The sequence below is a fragment of the Lutjanus erythropterus genome, chromosome 8 (genome assembly GCF_056507025.1).
Source record: "Lutjanus erythropterus isolate fLutEry1 chromosome 8, fLutEry1.hap2, whole genome shotgun sequence".
Taxonomy (NCBI): domain Eukaryota; kingdom Metazoa; phylum Chordata; class Actinopteri; order Lutjaniformes; family Lutjanidae; genus Lutjanus; species Lutjanus erythropterus.
Genome location: NC_139324.1, coordinates 13,777,874 through 13,799,781, shown reverse-complemented (window position 1 = coordinate 13,799,781; position 21,908 = coordinate 13,777,874). Strand labels below are relative to the sequence as shown.

The 21,908-nt window shown below is 39.8% G+C and overlaps 2 protein-coding genes across 3 annotated transcripts in view; both read left to right on the top strand.

Moving 5' to 3' along the window:
- Positions 1 to 1,809: 1,809 nt before the first annotated feature.
- On the top strand, positions 1,810 to 17,232 carry prkag3b (protein kinase, AMP-activated, gamma 3b non-catalytic subunit). Of its 2 annotated transcripts, XM_084724605.1 has the most exons (13): positions 1,811 to 2,127; positions 6,388 to 6,454; positions 6,819 to 6,967; positions 7,109 to 7,190; positions 8,446 to 8,504; positions 8,753 to 8,798; positions 8,920 to 8,974; positions 9,689 to 9,815; positions 10,377 to 10,542; positions 10,734 to 10,771; positions 11,367 to 11,513; positions 12,331 to 12,424; positions 16,700 to 17,232. In XM_084724605.1, the coding sequence occupies exons 1-13, from the start codon at positions 2,110 to 2,112 to the stop codon at positions 16,729 to 16,731; spliced, it is 1,080 nt and encodes a 359-aa protein (XP_084580731.1). In that variant the 5' UTR covers positions 1,811 to 2,109; the 3' UTR covers positions 16,732 to 17,232. The 2 variants fall into 2 exon arrangements, with proteins under 2 accessions (XP_084580732.1, XP_084580731.1); XM_084724606.1 differs by lacking the exon at positions 6,388 to 6,454 and having other exon boundaries at positions 1,810 to 2,127.
- A 1,681-nt stretch (positions 17,233 to 18,913) lies between these two features.
- Positions 18,914 to 21,908, top strand: part of fer1l6 (fer-1 like family member 6) — a 72,697-nt gene continuing 69,702 nt past the window's right edge. Inside the window, exon 1 of the mRNA XM_084724603.1 lies at positions 18,914 to 19,025. Coding sequence (XP_084580729.1) covers positions 19,009 to 19,025 — 17 coding nt within the window. The 5' untranslated portion in view covers positions 18,914 to 19,008. The remainder of the gene's footprint in view (positions 19,026 to 21,908) is intronic.

Here is a 21,908-nt window from a genome sequence, read left to right as displayed (position 1 = left end):
TAATCTGTAAATCGACTCCGCCTGAAACCTTGGCGTATCATCAAAATGCGTTGCCATGACAGAACAGCGAAGGTCAATGTTTTGCCAAAACAAAGAAAATTGCGTTAACTTCCATTTCCTCGGTTGAATCTGACTGAAACTTCACACGTTCAATTCTAGTCCAGGCCTGACCATATGATATGAGTTTTGTTAATGGGCGTGGCCAGATGGCTTGGTCACAACCTTTAAAGTGCAGCCCCACCTGACCTTGTTGATCTCCCGTGGGCTGGCTGGTATCTGCCAGATGCCCAAATTTGCCACGACAGTAGCGGCTTGGCTGGCACCTCCTGTGGTGCCCGACCTTGTCGGGAAGATTTTTGTAGAGTGTGGTCCCAACGTGGCGTGGAATTTTGATGTCTCGCCATGAGAAAGAAAACTGCTATAACTTTAGTATAAATGATTGGATGTTCAACAAACTTCACATGATTGATAAGAGTCCCGCCCTGAACACATTTACTCGACAATATTCTGCAGTAGTCATAATGCCACCTACTGGCAACAGGACATGACAAGACTTTGACATGCTCCTCCAAGCACCATATCCAACTCAAATCTGGTCAGAAAGGCCTTAAGACCCTGGTGAAGATCTTGACTTGGCATCAAATGGCATTGCCATGTCGGCATGGCAAGGTTGACGCTTTACCAAAACACAGGAAGTTGCATTAACTTCCATTTACGTGGTCGAATCTGCCAGAAACTTCACAAGTTCAATAGAAGCTTGGCCGGCGTCTTCTGGGGCTGTCATTGAAGGGAGTGGCCGTGGCCTGGAAATTTGTCTCACCATGAAACACAAATTGCTTTAACTTTAGTATAAATGACCTGATCTGCACCAAACTTCATGTTTGATAACAGGCCTGCCCTCAACACATCTACATAGTCATCAAGCCACCTTCTGGCAACAGAAAATGACAAGTTTCAGACATGCTTCTCCAAGCAAGTTAGCCATACCCAACTCAAATGTATTCAGAAAATGTAGTCAGAAAGGCCCTCAGACTTTGGCAATGCTATACTGTAAAGATCTTGACATATCATCAAACGGTGTCAGTGTTTCACCAAAACACAGGAAGTTGCATTAACTTCTCTTTACTTGGTTGAATCTGCCTGAAACATCACATGTTCAGTAGTAGTCCAGACCTGAATACATGATATGAGTTTTGTCAATGGGAGTGGCCAGATGGCTTGGTGACACCCTTTAAAATGTAGCCCTGGCGACATGTTTCACTAACATGAACAAAACTTGAACAATGCACAAAAAAACTTCTTGGACACATAAGCTAAACTCAACAGGATGTCGGCCATTTTGGTGGTGGATTTTGGTCGATGGTCAATTTTGGCATTTTCCACACATCGTATTTTAACGACCTCCTCCTACAGAAATAATCCAATTGATTTCCAAATCAGTTTGTGCCAGCTAGACTACTTTGTGATCAAAAGTTATTCAAAGATTTGGTCAGCATTGACAAGTGTGGCAAAGTTTTGATGCATATTTTAGCCCATTATCTACACATCATGCAAACATTGTAGGATTTAGCATTAGATTGCTGTTGTTTGTGACTGCATGAGGTTTGTGTTTTCTCTCCAAATGGTGATAATTTTGCCACTGGAAGTTTTCACAAATTAATCATAAAGAGCATACATTTAATGTTTGTCACCATAAAAACATAAAGGGTATGAGTCTGTCTTTAGCCCCCCCAGCTCTCCCTTCATGTTTCCCCTCCTACTCTCCTTCCTCTCCCTCTCTCTCTGTGAATGCCACAGGCCTCTCACCCCTCAGTCCAGATTTAGACCTCAGTCTTTCCCAGACATTCACACCCAGCTGGCTGAAGCTGGCTGGTAGTGCACAGATTCCGCCGTCTCCTTCGTCTTTTGCATCCAATTCCTCCGTCTTTCCTTCCTCTCCCTCTCTGCCCTTCACCACTATGCCTTGACTCTTTCATCACTTCTTTTTCTGACATGGTAGCAGAGCCTGCCAGATGTCTGAGCTGGACAGCGGGACGAGGGCTGTAATCCAGGTTTTCGCCGGTCGGTCTGGTTCCACAGAGGCAGACCTCCTGCTCCTTTTCCCCAGACATGGAGCCTCTTGCAGAGGTAAGACACTCTGCTGACTCACCCACAACCCCCCACTGATCTGTTTGTGTTGGTAACGGAAACATGTGCCTGTTGGTGTGTGTCTGGACATGACATTGTAAACGAGAAGCTGCAAAGATAAAACATGAGGGCTACTTTTACATTGCAAGTTTCAATACCTAGGTTTTTCACAGCATTTTTTTTGCATCTGTTTAAATTTTTACCTTTTAAAGTGAAGCATATTCACAACCTGTGTGCGTACGTTAATGAAAAAAAATATGTGCACTGGGCTCAGCTAGGACAGAGACACTGAGAATCCAAGAGAGTCACAAAGACACAACAATTTAGATCTGAGACATCAGCCACCTGATTCATTATGACCAATGACATCATGATAAATTCCTCAAAACCCTGTTACACAAGTGAAGTCATAAGCCAATACAAAACATCACCCATTTCAAGACCCCTTTAAAGGTAAAAAGACAGTTTGGATTATCTGAAGTGAGGTTGTATGAGTTGCTTATCAGTAGCCAGTGTATTACCTACATGTGATGGCAGTTGACACGCCTCAGTTTGGAGAAGCAGAGAGGAGCACCAGCATGGAAGCTAAGCATTGAACTGCTGTGGACATTGTCAATAGCAAAATCTATTTTAGCCACTTAAAAAAATTAAAAAGATCAATGTCAGTTTAGGTGTACGCTACATTTAGAATACTTTCACCACTTAACCTTGCTGTCAAACAGCCTTTTCTGATGGGAAACTGGCATTTTATAAGCCAAATATTGCTCACTTCAAATCAACCAGACTCTGTTGGCAAAAACTGTCATTTTACCTTGCAGAGCACAGAAGATGCTGTCTCTGCCTTGATTGGTTAGTTTGTGTTATTATATGACTTTGGTGTTTTAAAGGGTTAGTTTAGATTAACCAAAATCAAACAATGACACTAAGCAGATCGAGTTAGCAGCAGACCAGCAACTCCTGAGTTCTATAAGGTTACTGCTTTGGATAGAGTGATATTTGGCTTTTGTAACAATGGTTTCCTGTCAGAAAAAAGTAAGCTGAAGTATGAATAAATAGAAATTATAAAATCACAGTCCAGCTTCCCAGGTGCTTTTGTTGCTGTTGGAAAACCAAAAGAAAACACTCAGCCCTTTCCTGGTCTGCTGCTTGGATGTCTGTCTGAACAGTAGTGCCCAAACAAGTCTCTGTGTGTGCACTGATACTATGTTTGTAGCTGTTAAGTTGTGAGATTTCAGAGTGACTGAAACCTTGATTTTCGTATTATTTTGTTCATTATGTGTTTATTCTATCCTCATTTTGGCGTTTCCTATTCCTATTTTGTCCATGTTAACTATTTGCCTCCAGCAGTTTATGTTGACAATGTTTGTTTACTGCCAAGGACTAAGTTTAAAAATGTAACCCTCAGTTACCATTTTAAACCATGCCAGAGGCATGTAAACACCAGCACAGCGTTGTTTTGTAATCACTGACTAAGTATCACAAAATGTACTAGATGATCCTGAAACATGATGAAGGTGCTATTTGTGGAACTGCTGATCCCATAAAACATGGTATTATTCGCATTGAAAGTATACAAGCAGACAGTGACCTGTCTTTTAAGGTCAACATATGCATAAAAAAAAGAATTTCAAAGTGCGCACATTTGTTGCTTAGAGATACTTGCTGATAAGTGACAGTGCAGGTCCTTAAGTTCATTGTGGCAGCAGTTCAACAGAGCTGCTGCAACTTCCTCCAGCTGTTTTAGAGAATCTCTGGTAGCTACCAGCATTCCCTGACTGACAATTTGGCAATTAAATGCCATATGGGCTGGTCCACATGGGCCGCAGGCCACCACCAGCAATGTGAGGAAAAGAAAAAAAATTACCTGCCAACAGTGGTCCATCTGCAGTCCCAAAATTGCCAAAAGGCTATTTGTGTATACTGCGATGCATGTGCAAGAATTGGTACTAACCATCATCACCTCCCCCCACCCCCTCAAGTGGATGTGTCCCTCCAGGTCAAGCAAGGAATAAACAAAATCAAGACAGAAAGAGCAGCGTTTGAATCAAAAATGCAAATGAAATAGATAAAGGACAGAAAAGCAAAAAAGGTAGAGTGCAAAAGGTCAGAGAGAAAATAAACCTGAGGGTGATGCTGCAAAATGTTTTAGGCTAACCCTATTTTATTCAAAAAATAACATTACTGATGCCAGTGTACAAAATCCTGCTAGCTGCAGTGAAAACATTAACAGTCCCTTTGTCCGGGATTAAAAATGAATTGAGGACTACGATGACACAAAGACGCCTCAAGGGCCAGTTACCACAGGTTCTCCTGTTCACATGGAAGGGGAGAGTGAGATGAAGTGTTTGCAATCTGCACTTTTAACCACTAGATGCCACTAAATACCGCACAATTATTCTTTAATGTTAGTCTATCATGCAATTCTTGAGACATTTCACAACAATCACAAAAGTCAACCTCATGGTGGTTCTAGAGGAAAAGTGATTAGGATCTATCCTTTGGGTTCACGGCATCCCATCTAATAGTTGATGAGACATTTCAGTCTGGACTAAAGAGGTGAAGCAACCAATAAACAGACAGACCTAGACCTAAGGTTGTAACCTCCCCCCAAATTCAAAATAATATTTTCTGATCTTTTAATTTCCTGTTAAGTTGCAATCAGTAATATTTTACTGGTTCTTTTCACAAAATAACCAGTCAAACTTGCCAACTGTTAATGTCACCTAAACTGGTTTCTTTTAGTAGAGGGGAAGCAGCATCATTACTGGACACCCAGGTCTTGTATCTGTATCTATCTCATTTATTGAGCTGAACTCTGCTCTCCACTCAAAGGATGAATCAACCACAGTAGTCCAACCACATAGAAGTTCCATCTAATAACTGGAAGAAGCCCATTTGCCTCTGTCAAGGACTGAGCTCAGACCCCCTGAATCTTCCAAAACCATGTCCTAGCCTAGGAAGCCCTCCAGTCATTTGAGGCCTACATTTCCTAACAACTTTACAAGTCCTCTGATTGTTTCCCTAGTTTGAGGCTGATTAAATTTCATGTTCCATAGATTTGCCATTATTGTCCAAACATGGCTTTTGCCACTGGAGGTCTCTTCACTGACTCTGGAGTCAGTTGTGGCACCCAGGTTCTGAATGCTTCCTTCCCTCAATTCTGACGTCCACCAGCAGGTTCTTGGCTTGCTGCCATGACAGACACCAACCAACGTATAGAGACTCTGAGCAGCTGCTTTGACAACAAATGCTTTTTGATTCAGTCTGTTCCAACTACATGTTTCCAACATCTAACAGAATAGAGACGAGACTTATTTAGCTGCAAATGAAAAGTCACTGAGGAGTTTGCAGCTACCAGTCAGGGTACATCTGAACTTTCTTAGGTGATCTTGTCATTGAAGAAGAAAAACTCCAAAGGGTCTATTATTGAAATGGTTTCATGATCAAATTCTAAATTAAAGGATGAGTGTGTAGGATTTAGTGACATCTAACTGTGATATCAGTGACAGACTCAGGCTGTCTGAAGGGTCGAGGTGAAAAAGACTAATAAGGACACCAGCTACTACACCCCTGTAATAAAAACACACAGGGAACGATTAATGCTGCAGTAGGCAGAAAGCCTAAAAATGGTTGACTGTTGAGTCTCATCAGAGTTAGGTTTCGTTTTCTCCATCCTCAGTCCCTCCTACCAGACGAGTAGCACACGCTTCATGCGTGCAGGCAACAGTTTACCGAGGCAGTCGTGAGTGAGCACGGACCAACAGACATGAGCTGTGTATGATGATGCAGACACCTAGGAGTAAAAACTGCAACAGAGGAGAGAAACTACCTTTCAAAGCACATCATTTCAGTTGGAAACTACAGAGGTAGTGACAGATGAAGAGAAAAATGTCTCTCTCTCTGCTCTCCTGCACACACGAGCTCAGTATCACAACACTCGCTTGTTCAAGGGGGAGAAAAGGAGGCTTGTCATGATTTGGCTGTTAAGTTTAAAAAACAAATGCTGAGCTCTTGTCTGGCTGGTCCACAGGTCCATAATTTTGCAGTTGTTGCTGCCGCAGAGGGACTGAGAGGCAGAAGTGAAAACAATTTACTTTTTTTCCCCTACCACTGTAGAAACATGACTGTGCTACATGGCAGACAGAAGACAAAAGACATTCATGGCCAGCAAACATGGATTGGGGGGGGGGGGTCATTGCAGACCTGTGTGTAGAATTAATTCAGTCTTCGAATTCACTGTTAATATACTTCCTGTCTCAGGTCCCGTTATTTGAGATGGACCAGGATGAGGATGAGGAAGAGGATGTTCTATCAATGAAGAGCAGAGGTAAAGAAGACAAGCTTTTGTGATTTTTTTTTTTTGTGTGTGCGTGTATTTTTTGACAATAGCGCCTATTCCTGTGTCACTACTACCTCTACAGGCTCAACCACCCGCACTGTACTGCAGAGAATGTTACATGTAACGGAAACCATAAAGAAATTGGCCAAGTTTTCACATCCACTGTCATTCCAGGCAGCAGTGATAATGTGCACACAAAAGCCAACCTGATTGGTATTTGGACATCAGCATGTGGTTTCATAATCAACTCAAACACCCATCATGATTACTGGGAAAAAGGTTCTTAATATTTGGTTTAACATCAAATCTTTTGCCAACAGAATTATTATGTTTTTCCAATGTTTATTTTTAGGTGCCTGTGCATATGCAAGACATTCTCTTGCAGCCCCTGCAGGCACAGACCCTGACATGTTCATATACATGAACTTCATGAAGAGTCACTCCTGCTACGATGCCATTCCTACCAGCTCCAAACTGGTCATTTTTGACACAACACTACAGGTAAAGGCCTTTTTTTTGTACTGTTTTTAGTTTAATTTGACAATTTCCCTTTTTTTGTCAGCAAAAAGTTCCACAACTGCAAAAACTACATGACAATTTTGGCATGTCATTATTGAATTATTGATTATTATTGTTTGTTAGGTGAAGAAGGCTTTCTTTGCTCTGGTGGCTAATGGTGTGAGGGCAGCGCCACTGTGGGACAACAAGCTTAAGTGTTTTGTAGGTGAGCCATAATACATCTCCATCTATATCTCCGAGCCTGTTCATATCTGGCATCAACATGTGTCTTGTATGGTTCTATCACAAGTGGACAGTTTGAATGTCACACCTGGCAGTCAGCTAGAATGCACTGTATATTCATGTAAAACAGAGAGAACCGCAATATAATTATGATTGGATTACTTTTTTTCTCCTAAGTTAAAATATTTTTGGCATCTTGAGCAGCCTGGATTTTGTTTTCAATATTTTGACCATCATTCACATATGACTATTTCCTCTTTAAACTCCAGGGTTATAAGAGAGGGAAGGGTCAGTGTCATCATGCAAATTCAAAAATGTCTTACTTCAGTAATCGTCTTTTCTGTTGTGCAACGCAAGGTTGTGGACCATGCAGACCTTTATGTTTGAATTCCATCTGAGTCTAATGATGCAAAGGATCCCAAACATGCTAGCATTTAATAGGCGTCTGACCTACAGCTCGTTCCTGCCCACAGTTTTGGAGCCCAGGTCGGAGGGTTCGGGTTTCCACAGTGGATCGGTGGTTTCAAATGTTCCAAGCCCAGTTTGTGTGGTAACATTTAGAGGAAAGCAGGTCAACTACAAGACATTTGTGTTACATTTCAGGCCCCATCACCTCACTGACCGCACAGAGCTGATCATCATGACACTTAAAAGCTCGGTCCCTGGGTGTTAATTTTCTGCTTGTAATTGAAACTGCAACAGCCTTAAACGTGTGTGTCAAGTGCATCGACTTGGGTTAGCTGACTGAATACCAATGATTAAAAACAAACTCATATATATGTATATAAATACATATATACACATATATGTATATATATATATATATATATATATATATATATACATATATATATATTTTTTTTTTTTCAAAAATATTATTTACTGGTTTACTGCTGTATGATGCCCATTTTTGTGGGACAGGTCACTCCAGAATCAGAAATGCAAAGGAAACTACTTATATCTTTATCTTTTATCTGGATTATCTTGAGAAACTCTGTCCTGATTTGTGGAAAGAGACATTGCTGTTGAGTTTTTTGAGTGACATCTGCTTCCATTATATTCTAAAGAAGACAGACTCTCATAATGAATAAACTTTGGGGGATATATTTTACTGTTGTTGCTTTTGACTTATAAACCCAGGTTTGATGTTTCTAATTTGCCCGTGTGTGTGTGTGTGTGTGTGTGTGTGTGTGTGTGTGTGTGTGTGTGTGTGTGTGTGTGTGGTTGTGTGCGCTCAGGTATGCTGACCATCACTGACTTCATCAACATTCTCCATCGTTATTACAAGTCTCCTCTGGTGAGCTGTGCTTCTGAATTGTATATTTGGAGTAAACATTCATAGCAGATAAACATGTAAGGCCTCTAATTCTGATGTAGGCCATTTGATGTTTTGTTTATGTGCTATGTAACTGATTGTTGCCATGTCAAATTATCCACTTATATTGAAAGAGGTTGGAAACAATTAATAAAAACTACAAATTCCTACTGTCGTTGAGATTAAACAGAGAGATGGCTGCTCAGACTGATCTGAGATTTTGTCTGCAGGTTCAGATCTACGAGCTGGAAGAACACAAGATAGAGACATGGAGAGGTCTGTACAACACAACTAAATCCTTATTAAAGTGTTGATAAAGACAGCAAGGATTTTATATCTACAGTGTGTTTGGTTTTGGTAGTTTCTGTTGGTAACTTGTGTTTCTCTCTGCCGGCAGAGATCTATCTGCAGTACTCTATCAACAAACTCATCAGCATCACTCCTGACTGCAGGTAAAACCGGCCTGAACCATAGCAGTTTGTCATTTCAGTTTAGAACCTCTCTCTGATATCACAGAGGTACTGTTTATGATCATTTTTATCTTTTTTAAAATCTCCCTTAATTCCCCACCCCTTTTTGATAAGGTCTGTTCTCATCCATTTAAATATTATATTAGTAATAAAATCACAGAGGGTCCCTAAGACTTTGTCTGCTCTGAGGTCCTCAACATCAGATTTGCAAAAAGCTTGTACACAAAACTATTTAAAAAGATAAATGTATTTGCCCTGAATGGAAAATAGTGGGTAATTAGTAGGCCATGGCTCTGTGATAATGAATTATTATTGCTCTTTTGGAAATGATGAGCATGTACAAGCTTTTCTGTTGGGTTGTTGAGAGAAGAAATGCTAATTTTATCTTAGAAAAGAGTCTAATAATAGAAACAATTCTAATTGATGTTGAGTTTGGACAGTAAATGGAAGCTTTCCTTAGATACAAGTGCAGGATTTCAATTAAGAAAGGTTGGGAGCTATTGGTTTAAACCATAGACCCTTTTACCGCTGACGTTAACGAAAAGCTTTGTGCACATTTTGGCAACAGAAGTAGCGGTCTCCCCCAGTCATCCAGACTAGTTATTAAGGTCCATTCATTGTGTCTTGTTATTCCATGTTAGACTCTCCACATGTGATTATTATAACCTTAAATCCTGAGTTTTATTGTCTCCTCAGTCTGTTTGATGCCATCTACTCCTTGTTGAAGTATAAGATACATCGACTGCCGGTCATCGACCCAGCATCAGGAAACGTCCTCCACATCCTCACTCACAAACGCATCCTCAAGTTTCTCCACATCTTTGTAAGACTTCTTCACTTAATAATGCTTCTCTGAAGGCCTTATAAACAGCCAAAGGAGCCTGTAACAATGTTTTTAACATTCATCTGCATTCAGTGCTGATTCAAAACCCCCTGCAACAAAACACTTATGAATCAGAGACAGGCTCCATCAACAGATAAAGCCCTCATTTCCCTTCATGCTTGTTTGAGTAGTTTAGTTTACTGTTAGGCCCACTTTTTTGTTGGTGTTGTATTGTGTTCATAAGATGGTGGTGTATGTTGCTCATGGTCATTTTACTTTTGAATGTGCTTTAGTGCTTGTCCCTTGTGTTGTGTGTTTCTTGGCACAATATGTTGTTTTATTTTATTTTCCACAACTACCTGCCAAACCCTGGATATTGTCTTGTGATCCCCTTTTGGCATCTCTATTTCATAATAAAAGTTAATCATTTTATTCTGATTGGATAGAATGAAATACATATATAGAAGTGAATATCTGAGAGTGCAACAGTTTGCATTATTTATATTTTGAACTGATTTTAAGATATTGCATGCTGGTTCTCTTTCCTCCTCTCCCGTCCAGGGATCTATGATTCCAAAACCCAGGTTTCTTCAGAAGCGAATCAGTGAAGTGGCGATTGGCACCTTCAGAAAGATTGCGACGGTCCAGGAATCAGCGACTGTCTATGACGCTCTGGCCATTTTTGTAGAGAGAAGAGTGTCCGCTCTGCCTGTAGTCAATAAGCAAGGTATCATGTTGGATCCATTTTATTATCTGACAGTTATGAAGCCATATTAAAACCTTTCCTTAAAACAAAAGCATTGTATTTAAATGTCCTTAATGCAGAATAGTTTACAGTACACAGCTTGACATCCGTCTCTGTATTTTGTCTGTGTGTACCATCTCTGGTCTGTACATCACTCTCTGTGTCCTCTGTAGGGAAAGTGGTGGCACTGTACTCCCGGTTTGATGTCATTGTAAGTAAATTTCACATGTGCATCACTGCAACAATAATCTACATATACTTGTGATTAACCTCAATCCCCTTGTCATGCTCAATCAAATAGTTTTATGGTTACTTTTCTTCTTTTTGTTCTTTTGGTGTGATAGACACATAGTTTTTCATCATTTCATTGTCCCCCTACTTAAAATAAAATTCAGCAAAAAAAAAATAGGGATGTCAGAGGAACAGCTACTCTGTCCACTGTCACATCCCAGTGGGTTGCTATAATGATGGAAATCATGATCTTAAAGTGGCCTGAAGGTGCTTTATGTGCTTTAAAGGACAGTTTAAATTCAGACAAGGAGTTTTGCATTGCTCTACGACATGAACAGGTCCAGCGATTTTTAAAAATTTACAATAATAAACTAAACTTGGAAAAAAAAACTTGTTTAACACACAGAGTGGAGATAACAGTAGTAGCCTTTAACAGTGTGTCCATTAAACTGGACCTGCAATAGAACTTCACCAGTAGTTGTTGCCACTAGCAACAGAATATTAATTAATTGATATTCTAATTAAGTAATTGCTAATGGTAGAACAGAATTGTTCTCTCTTGTTACATCATTTAGAACCTCGCTGCCCAGAAAACTTACAACCACCTGAACATGACAATGCGGGAGGCTGTTGCTTCCCGAGCCTGCTGTGTGGAGGGAGTCCTCAAGTGTTACCCTTACGAGACACTGGAGACCATCATTGACCGCATCGCAAAGGCTGAGGTAACACACATACACTACAGTCTGACTGATACAGCTTAAATGTATGTTCACATGTGGATCGATATAACCATGTTTGTGACAAGATGACAAAATCATACAGAGTGCTCACTCACAGCAGCTTCCTGTCAAAGTCAGCTTTAGGCTGGGATTTTCACAAATTAAAAATACATTAAAGACACAGTCAACCTGCAGTCAGAGCAACTTTAAGCCTCAAAGCATTTACACACCAACAGCAATGCAAATAAATGGCATGAAATGATGCAAGACACGATGTTGCAAATAAGTTATTCGACTTCAAAAAAAGATGAATCAGCATCAAGTAATGATGACTGATTCCCCTTTTACTCAATAAAAAGAAGAAAAAAGAACCAGAGCTGGTTGACCCGGACCAGCAGCTAGCTGTATGTCTGAGGTAAGATATCTATGATATGATTTGTAAAGAAATCATGCACAGCTGTGTGCAGAGGGCATTTGGTTCATTCATGTTCTAGGACAGGAGGGGGATCGTACAGTTGCATGACTTCCACTGTGATACATATCCTTTTGTTTCCATCTAAAGTATTTTACACTTAATAATGTGGCACACATTTTAAATGGGAGACAGGTCTGGACTGCAGGCAGGCCAGTCTCGTACCCAAAATCTGTTATTATGAAGTAACACATGAATAAACAGGGACATCTCTGAAAAAGACGTTGTGTGGATGGCAGCATATGTTACTCCAAAACTTGTATGAATGTGGCACAAGATGTCGGTGATGACAAATTTTACCCTGATTGGCTACAAAAGCATAACAACCAAATCCTGTTTCTCTGGCAGGTGCATCGTTTGGTGTTGGTTGACAGTGACGATGTGGTGAGAGGGATCGTCTCTCTATCTGACCTTCTACAAGCCCTGGTTCTCAGTCCTGCAGGTATTGATGTACTGTACTCCTGACTCCACCCCTTCAATTCATCCCTTGCTCTTTCTCTCAGTCCCCCGATTATTCATCCGTTTGCCTTTACATCCTTGAACTCCTGCTGCTGCTTCTGCCGACCTATGCTCCCTCTCTTCCTGTGTGCACTCATGTTCCTACTGAACAAACTTTTTTTCATCCAACTTTTCATCCTTCTGAAGACAGTGAGAAGCCAATTTCCTCCCTGTTTGAAATTCCCTGACTTTCCAGCTATCCATCTTGTACTCTTATCAAGATGAACATCTGAAATCTTTTCTTAAATTCTGCTGATGGCCATCTCCTCTAAAATCTGGGGCTGTATCAGAAAATGCCTCCAGCACTGCTTAAAATGTGACATCAGGTATCAGCGAATACACAAGTCTGTGCACCGATCCAATATCACATAATGTATTAGAGTAAATTTTACATGGTCAGTGAAGAAGAGAAACACCAGCAAGGTCTCTGGAGCCTGTGTCAGGAGGAAGAATAATCCGGTGGTTTGTACAGTATATGTCCCAGTAAGAGTTCTTCAGGAGTTGCTGGTGTCTTGGCGGAGTTAAGGCTGATGCTGCAAAGCTGGCTGACTAAATTACTGATTGATCAAAGGTGCTGTGAGTACCTGGTGTGTATATTGTACATAATATCTGCAACTGAACTGCAAATACAGACGTTATTTCACAGTTTACTTCCTGATTTGGTTTGGACTTGTGGGTCTCCGCGATAGAACCTGAAGCGGACTTTTTGACATATCATTGTGAAATGGATTGGACTGAACTGTTCTGGGGTTGTGGGGAAAATGAAACGGACTCTTCACCGAGTGTATTTAAGTCTGAGATTTTTAATTTATTTTTTGTACTCTTACTGGATTAGTATTGGTGGATGCATGCTGTTCAGGTATCAGGAAGGGAAAATCTTCTACTAAAATCTTCTGCTCCCTCAAAATCAGCCGACTACCTCATCGGGAACCTCTTGCTCCTCCAACATCAACTGCATTTCCTCTAAAACTCTCACGTGAAGCATTGCAGAAAATATTCCCAGAGCCTGCTCTGATATATCCTGCCCCTGGAAAATAAACAGAAGCACTACTGAAACCAGCTAAAATCAACTACTCCCCCCACCAAAATCCTGTGATCCTACCTACCAACTAAACAGTTTCCTTGCCCTCTACGTTCCGACACCAGCCCTCCACTCCTTGTCCCAAACATCCCCCTTTCATCAGGCAGCTGCCATCTTCATGCTGCAGTTGCTCCCATGAAATCACCAAGCCACCAGCAACTCTTAGCCAACACATCCCAGGTAGGAGGCCCAATCTTAGCTGCCGGTGGCTGTCTGTCTGAGCTTGCATCTTCACTTTTAAATTACAAGGTCTTCTTGCTGCTTGTTGTGATTCTTCTGCAGAATTATCCAAAAGGACAACATGAGGGGGGATTGGTACTCATGTGGTTATAGCATCTGTCTTGATAAAAACAGATAAAGAAAATGCTAAGAGCTGTAAGGCAACTGGACTTAGCTTGAGTTTCTTGAAGGCGTTCCACCTCTCATCCAAGAGGCTTCTTCAGTTCTAACCGGCGAACAGGGAGTTCCTGATGTTTGACCTCTCGCGGGGTTGTAACGCCTTGAGAGTCATTGACCCACCCTTTTTGAGTTGTTAGCGTCAAATGAGTCCAAGTGTGGGTGGGTGTTAATTTATCTGGGGAGTGACTGTAGGTCGCTCCAGATTGACAAAGATGACTTCTTTCATTCCTCTTTCAAACCATGGGTCTTCTCTTGCAAAATGTGATTATTGCAGTCCTCAAAAGATTGTCCCTTGTCCATAAGATGTAGGTGGACGGCTTAGTCCTGACCTGAGGAATTGGCTCTCCTGTGTCGTGCCATGTGTTTGTACAGCAGTGTTCACAGCGGTGAAACGTCTTCAAGAAGCTCAAGCCAAGTACAGTTGCTTATGACAGCTCCTAGCTATACCATGACCTGGATGACTAAGAATCTTCACAGACAATGAGAGACAACTCACTTGTCAAAACACCAGTGTACCTCGTTTACAACTTCTCAGTTTCCCTCAAAAAAAAAGTCTGAAGAATCTGTTGACCTGATATCCGCTAACATCACGTTAATGATATGATGGAAACAAATTCTCAGTACTCATATAATTGATGTGATGGTAAAGCAGAGAGCATGTGAGAAAGAGTTCATGTCAAAATTGAATCTGAAGAGTTGACATTTAAGTGGTTTGTGTTTTAAGTGATGTCACAGTGGGCAGATTGACTTACTTTAGTTCCAAGTGTAGTCACCTGTCTAGCTGTCTGAATGCTCCTGAGAAAGGCCTCTTCTAGCCTGACATGTCAGAGTATCAGAAAATGACTCCCACTGTTGGCCTTTTTCCCCCTTTCCTACATATTGTATCATTTCTCTATCAACTAAACTGAAGTAAATAAAGCAAAAGTTGACGTCCATTCCAACTTTGGAAAACAAACTGCACTCTCATTTAGATCATACATGATCTTCAGCAGCAGACAGAGCATGGCTGCGACTAATTTTGAAATTCAGATTTCAACTCTAAAGACAGTTTTCCTAGTTATCCAAGAAAAGATGTTCAAATTTCAACCTCATTCATCTAACTAAAATTGAGGAAGTCTCTGTGTGTGTGTATGTCTGTCCTTCAATTTACTCAACAACCACCTATCCTATCAGCCTCACACATGGTGGGTGTATTGATGATGACTCAAGGACGTGCAGTGTCAACTGCCAGCTCATGAGATCTACAGAACATATTTATTAATAGTGCTTTAATACCACTAGAATTACACACTGTGTAGTAAAAGATACAATATCATCCTGATACTACACTAGTGGTTAGGTTGGAGATTGTTCTAATCTCACCTCACCTTCTCCTTCCAAACATTTAGGAAAACCTCTGGCAGTTGTAAAACTTTTGAAAAACTTGAAAAGCCCTCTTTAGAGCTAGTGTTTGGTTGGTCCTTTCTGGGCTGCTGTAGAAACATGACAGATTAAGATGGCAGACTCTGCAGAACAGGACCTGCTCCCTCAGACATTAACGAGTCATTCTTTGGTAATGAATCAAAACACTTCATATTTTCAAATTAACATACACTAATGATAACATACTTATGAATAATTACAGCCCATTTCTGCCATATTCTGCAGATAAACCTCAGTAAATCTGGAGCTTTAGTAAAACAATATTTTTTGCTTGAACCGCTCATCCCTAATTGTGGCCTGGGTACCAGTAAGTCTGCTTTGTTGTGTGTTTGCACTGAAATGATGAGTATGCTCTGGCATCGTGACGGGACTGTGTCATTTGCTTGTATTGCTCAGGACACAGTGCTGTCCAGTGCCAAGTGTGAAGTTGTTTGGTTGGTGGTTCTCGAGGAAGCTTCACGCAATAGTAATGTGCTCGGCACTTTACTAGTGTTGACTTAAGACATGATAACTGGACAAACAATCTGCTGAGGATCATGTGATTGATGGAAAGCTCAAGAACAGCAATGCGGCAAAAGTTAATTAACATGTTGGGCTGAAGACCTCAGAAACCAAGCCTGTGTTATAATTCTTCAGCTCTGTCAGCATGTCATTACTATATGCTACATTTACATCATACCAGATTTACCCTAAATACAAGCAGCCATCTTATAGGAACTATTTCTGCAGGTTGGATGTTCTATACAAGGTTTTACTCCAGTGGTGGTAACATCTGCTCCCTATAATCAGTCAATTAGTTTATTGAAGAATATGTCATGACCAAAAAGACATGCCACCAATAATTACACACAGCTGTCCAACAATGTCAAGCACCTTAAGTACAATATCATCTAGTTTTTGTGGTTCCTCTGATATGATGTGAACATAGCTTTGAGTTTCAGCCTTGATGAAACAATCTATAGCATTAGACGGTGTGCTTAAGTGCTTGTCCTCTATATTGAATAGCTTATCAGTTTTGTCTTTTCTGATATCAGACAGAATTGGCAATTTGTTACTCTGCATTTCATTAGAATCTGTCAACTCGGTGGACTGGATGGATTCAAGGGTCTGCAACCAGGCAAGATTTGTCTTGAGAGTTTTCAACTTGGCTAACATTTTTTTTTTTTTTTTGGCAAGCCAAAAAACTTTGGAAAGATTTGGCAACATGACTAAACATTCAAGATTTTAGTTGCACTGTAGTCACAAAAGTTAACCTTGCTACCAGAGTGAAAACTTTCCCCTCTGTTCTTGTTAATTTTCTTATTTCATCTTTTCCAGATATTTATGAGAGATCATGCTGTCAAGACTGAAGAAAGACAGAAGACTGATCATGTAAAACATAACTTTGAAGTGGTATGAGTCAATTACGGAATTGACAGAGCAGGGTTATGTCCCCAGAAGACAAATATTGAAAGAGAAAGTGAAAATGGAAACACTGTGACCCTTCTTTATGGCTACCAAGACATTTATTCCTGAGTGAAGCTGATGAGTGGTTGCCAATAGACAACTGGGGTGTTGGATACGGCTGGAAAGCAAAGTTGGAATGATGATTCACAACTGATCTTGACTAAAGCATCAAATCAGAGGTTATTCTGCAAGTGTTATGAAAAGAATTGTTGATACAACAATATGAAAAAAGTGACTGAAAAAAAAGTGATGTTATGTTCAATGGTTTGTACTTAACTTTCTGGTCTTAGAATGATTACAAATTAGTCATTCATGTATTGAAAATATTGGATTGTGGAATTATGATTACATTTTTGTAAATGCATTTGTCACTGTGGAAAAAAGAATAAATGTGTCACTTTGAAGTGTACTTGTACTACAAATACTTGGTTTCAGAGTCAGTAAAGGTCGGTTTTGCAATAAGGTAAATTAGTTTCGAACTGGTGAAGAAAATCATGCCTGTAATCTAGGACAGATGCTCAATAAATACCATGCAGACAGTCTAAAACATTGGCGTTGTCAATGTGATGTCACCCACAGGTTTCTGAAAAGCCATTGTGAAGCTCACAGTGTGGTAGCCACAGCCAATTAACTTTTGGTAAATCCAAAAATGGGCAAAGAGATGAATCAGATGAAGCGGCTGCCTAACAACTACCCATCTGTTCCAAAACAAACCTGTCACTCAAAGTGGCTACATCCTTAATTATGCATAAATGTAAACTTTAATATTATTATAAGAAATTAAGTTAAATGGATAAATTATGTAAAAATTCACCTTCTCTACAGTTGTCATGAACTGGGAAATTATCTACAGAGATAAAAACTACAGTGTAGCTCAATAATATTAAAGGAATGAGGGGGTCAATATTGTTTGAACAGTAGTGTAATATTGGGCTAATATGATAACAATACCCTGGTAATATCATAATTGGTCATAATTAGCAGTAATATGGTATGATACATAATAGTACATGTGTGGCAGGTGATTAGACAGCTGATGTGATAAGAGGGTGAGTGTGTCTGTCAACCTTCTGTCTGCTGATCCTCTCTCACTGACAGGGTGTGACTGCTCTGTTTAACAGGGGCGGATTTGTTTACTCTGCCAGTTTCATACATCCTGGTCACATGATTACAGTGTACAGTACATACACACGTACACACAGCTCAGCTTCTGTTTGTATCTTGATATCATTCCATATCTATGACAACTGATGAACATTATTATTATTATTAATATTATTATTATTATTATTATTGTTAACATCAACTTGAGGACACAGCAGCATGCCAATGTCACAGAATCACTGGATAATTTGACAGAAAAGTAAAATTAAACAATAAATTCTCAATAGACAACATATAAATAGACTGAAAAAAGCATGGGCTATAGGAGTGCCGTAAAAGAATAAATCTGTAAAAGAAAAAAGAACAAATAAGTGAATGACAAATGTTGAAATATAAAGAGTATTAAATAAAAAATAACACTTGTGGAAATACATATAAAGACAAATGACATGTAAAAGAATAATAATATCATTTTCATTTATTTTCACATTTATTTGTTCCTTTATTCCTGAATATATTTATTTCTGCATCTTTTTTTTTTTTACTTATGTTTATGTATTTTTACATAAATTACACTGAGACCTTTTTTTTCACACACAATACTTACAAATTTGTTCTTTTTTTTTACAGCACACTTATGACTCCAGAGTAGGCAGTTATAAGAAGTAACAAAAATGTTTCTATTAATAATACAATCGATACTACTATTATAGCAACTACTACTAATAAAACCAGTGCCACAATTATACAAAAGATATAAAATCAAAACATCAAAGTAACTTTAAATAAATGAAAAAACAAAACAAAACAAAGTGTGCTATTTTGGAACACTCTCTGGCTCTTGAACTTTCCAGGAGGTAATCAAGGAAAAATCCACAGCCATGCATCAGCCACATGCTCCGGCTGCTTTACAACTTCATCCTCTGAACAAACAGTTCAACCTCCAGTCACTTGGTTGGGCTCCTGTTCAACGTCTCACTCTGACTGTCTGAGCCAACGCATGAACACACACAGGATGCAGCCGTGCATGTCCAGCTGCCAGAACTGATGAGTGACACTGACTTCTGACTGCAGACATGGAGTCCAAACCGAGGTAGGAGACCATCTCTGCCCTCTTATGACAACAGTGGGATAGTTTTGTCTTTTACCGGGGATGATTTTTTTTAACCTCTTCTCCATAGTCTTTCAAAGGTTCAAAAATTGTTCACACTGCTAAAGAAACTCACATAGAGGCTGTCTACACCTGGCATTAATGTGCTAGTAAAAGTGTGTGTCCTGCTCACAGTTCAGCTATAAAATCCCAGCACCACAGAGCATCTCTCCCGCCTGCTCTTCACAGCAACATGTTTTTTACAAGGAAAGGAACAACTTGATGTATTGCATCAAATGCCAGATTTACAAGAAGGCGTGAATGATTAAGAAGCTGTTTCACAGAAAGTTTCTTCTCACTCACAATTCTCAAAATGTTTTTAAGTAAGTCTGGAGAATTTGTGGTTACTAGAAGTGAAGTCAGTTGAAACAGATGTATTGAGACAGTGTGCTTATTTTGGCAGGTAAGAGAGACCAAGCACGTAATTTGCATCACAGTGAACCAAAAGGAAATCATTCACGTGAACTTACAGGATGTCAGTAGTACAGGTAGATCTTCATTGTGGTCCAGGACACACTGAGGACACACTGCTGAAAGAATGTGCTCACATCCAGCCCAGACCATCTCTGACTGCGGTCTGATCGATTGAATCTCAATGTGTCTTGGGTGCTTCATACCTCAATTTAGGACTTTGTTAAGAGAGCAAAGTGTAAAAAAATGTCCTCCTTATTCATTTCAATGAGACAACTGCATTGGCACAGCAGAGTCTGAAAAAATGCAAGATTATCCGGCAAACATTTGAACCTGGCTCAACTTTTGCTGCAACCGAATGCAAGGTATTCCAGCAATGAATGAATGTAATGTATATACACTGGCCAAAAACATATGTGTAAGCACACATTTCTGGTAGATTTGTAATGTAAACAATGTATATTAACTTTTTACCTTATGATCACTAAGATAGAAGATCCAGTGATTGTCATCATGGTAACTTTCCAGAGTTGTACAATGAACAGCAGTGCAGTGTGTCAGCATGTGAACACAGCCTCAAAACACACATGACAAGAACTGGGCTTCCTGGATTGTACTCGCAGGGACGTGTGCACTTGAAACACCCGCTGAGAGAAAATCAAAAGATAGCACTGATAAATTAGACCAATATAAAGTCCACCTCCACAGAAAGATATATTTAACTTGTTGCTCCATCACTGTGGTGTTTGACACTAATAGGCTGTTTTATCTGCTGAAGGAGGAAAGTGTGATGTAGAAACTTGAAACCTCTATGTGTGAGTTTTCAGTGAGTTAGGCGACGTTTTGTGTTCCACAGTCAAGCTGACATGAACAATATTTGCACATTCACACACTTTTTGGCAGAGAGATGTAATTTTAAGAGCTCAGAACTTACCACTTTTTGTGGTAATCAATATCAGAAACAAATTACTGTTCAAAAAGATATATTTATATGTCTTAAAACATGTTTAGCAGGGATCTTTAATACAACTTATGTTTACATGTTACTGGCAAGCAGCATCTGGTAGTTTAACTTTAATTAAAAGTCTAAAGGCCACTTATTGACTCACATTTTATTTTTTGTGTCTGTTTAGGGTTCAAGTCTTCTGTTTTACACATGTGATCACTGTAGCAGTGATCGAGAGCTAAAGTTGCTACTTAAAAATGCTCAAATGGGTCATTAATTACCAACAACTTGTTATGTCATTTAGATTGAGGAAGTTGTAGTTCTGTTCTATTCTACTCTGTGATGCACTCCATCTGGACTACAAAGTCGGGAGTTTCTGAGTTCCCAGCTGGAAATTTTAACTGGAACACCCCCTGAATTCGGGTTTCCGACAAAAGTCTCACCAACCTTGAACTCAAAATCCAATGTGGCTTCTCTGCACATCAACAGTTAACAAAGCTGTTTATTAGCACTTGTGTCTCATAAAATCAAGTAAAGTACACACAATACTGTAAGTGGTCATGTTGCTACACTGTTTTATGTGCAAAGTACTGTGAAATGCATTAGTATGAAGCTCAAAAGAGTTATTTTTCTGACATGTTGTACTAGTACACAGTCAACTCAGGTGTGATGTCATCTCCAGCTCCGAGACAAATGGAACGCACCATTACTGTTGTCTTTGATGTTATTTGGTGATTATCTTTGCTCTCACCGGTAAAACTGAAGTGGTACCACTTTACAATAAGACTACTCTTATACATGGTTTAGAAATGGTTTACTGTTGACCCACCCAAATGTCTGATGACGCTGACAGGCATAAATGCTGCTGAAAGTCTAGACAAAGTAAACTAAGTGAGCAACAAGACCTGAGCCGTATCAGCACAGATGAATGTAGGTTCAGTAACTAAAGGAAAGGAGAAAAAACTGCTGAGTTTAAAATGACGTATGAGAATATTTTGACCATAAAGGCATTGTTAGAAAATATTGTAAACTACTTTCTAAGACATGTGATTAGGTGTTAAAAGCAGCAAGGAGGGCCGGTCCCTTTACCTAAACACTGGAACCACAGCAAGTTAAACATTAGAGAGATAGGCTGAAAATATTTTCTTTAGAACAAGGAGGAAGGAGCTGAGCTCCAAAGTCAGGTTCAGTCCACAACAAGTGCAGCAATATTTTAAGACTCAAGTTTATTTATTTGGACATGAGAAAGCAGATGTGGAGCGCAAGCAGGGTTTTTTATGAGGATGAGCTGAAGGATGTTTCGATAAGTCTATATTTACAGTACAATCGAGTCAAATGAGAAAGGCATTTGCAGGGAAGGAGGGGCTGTAAAAGCATAATATGGTGATCAGAGAGCTGACAGGATAATTCTGCACTGGAAAATAGCCAGGGCCACTAAGAAGAGAAATGAGAAGGCAACAAATCCTCTG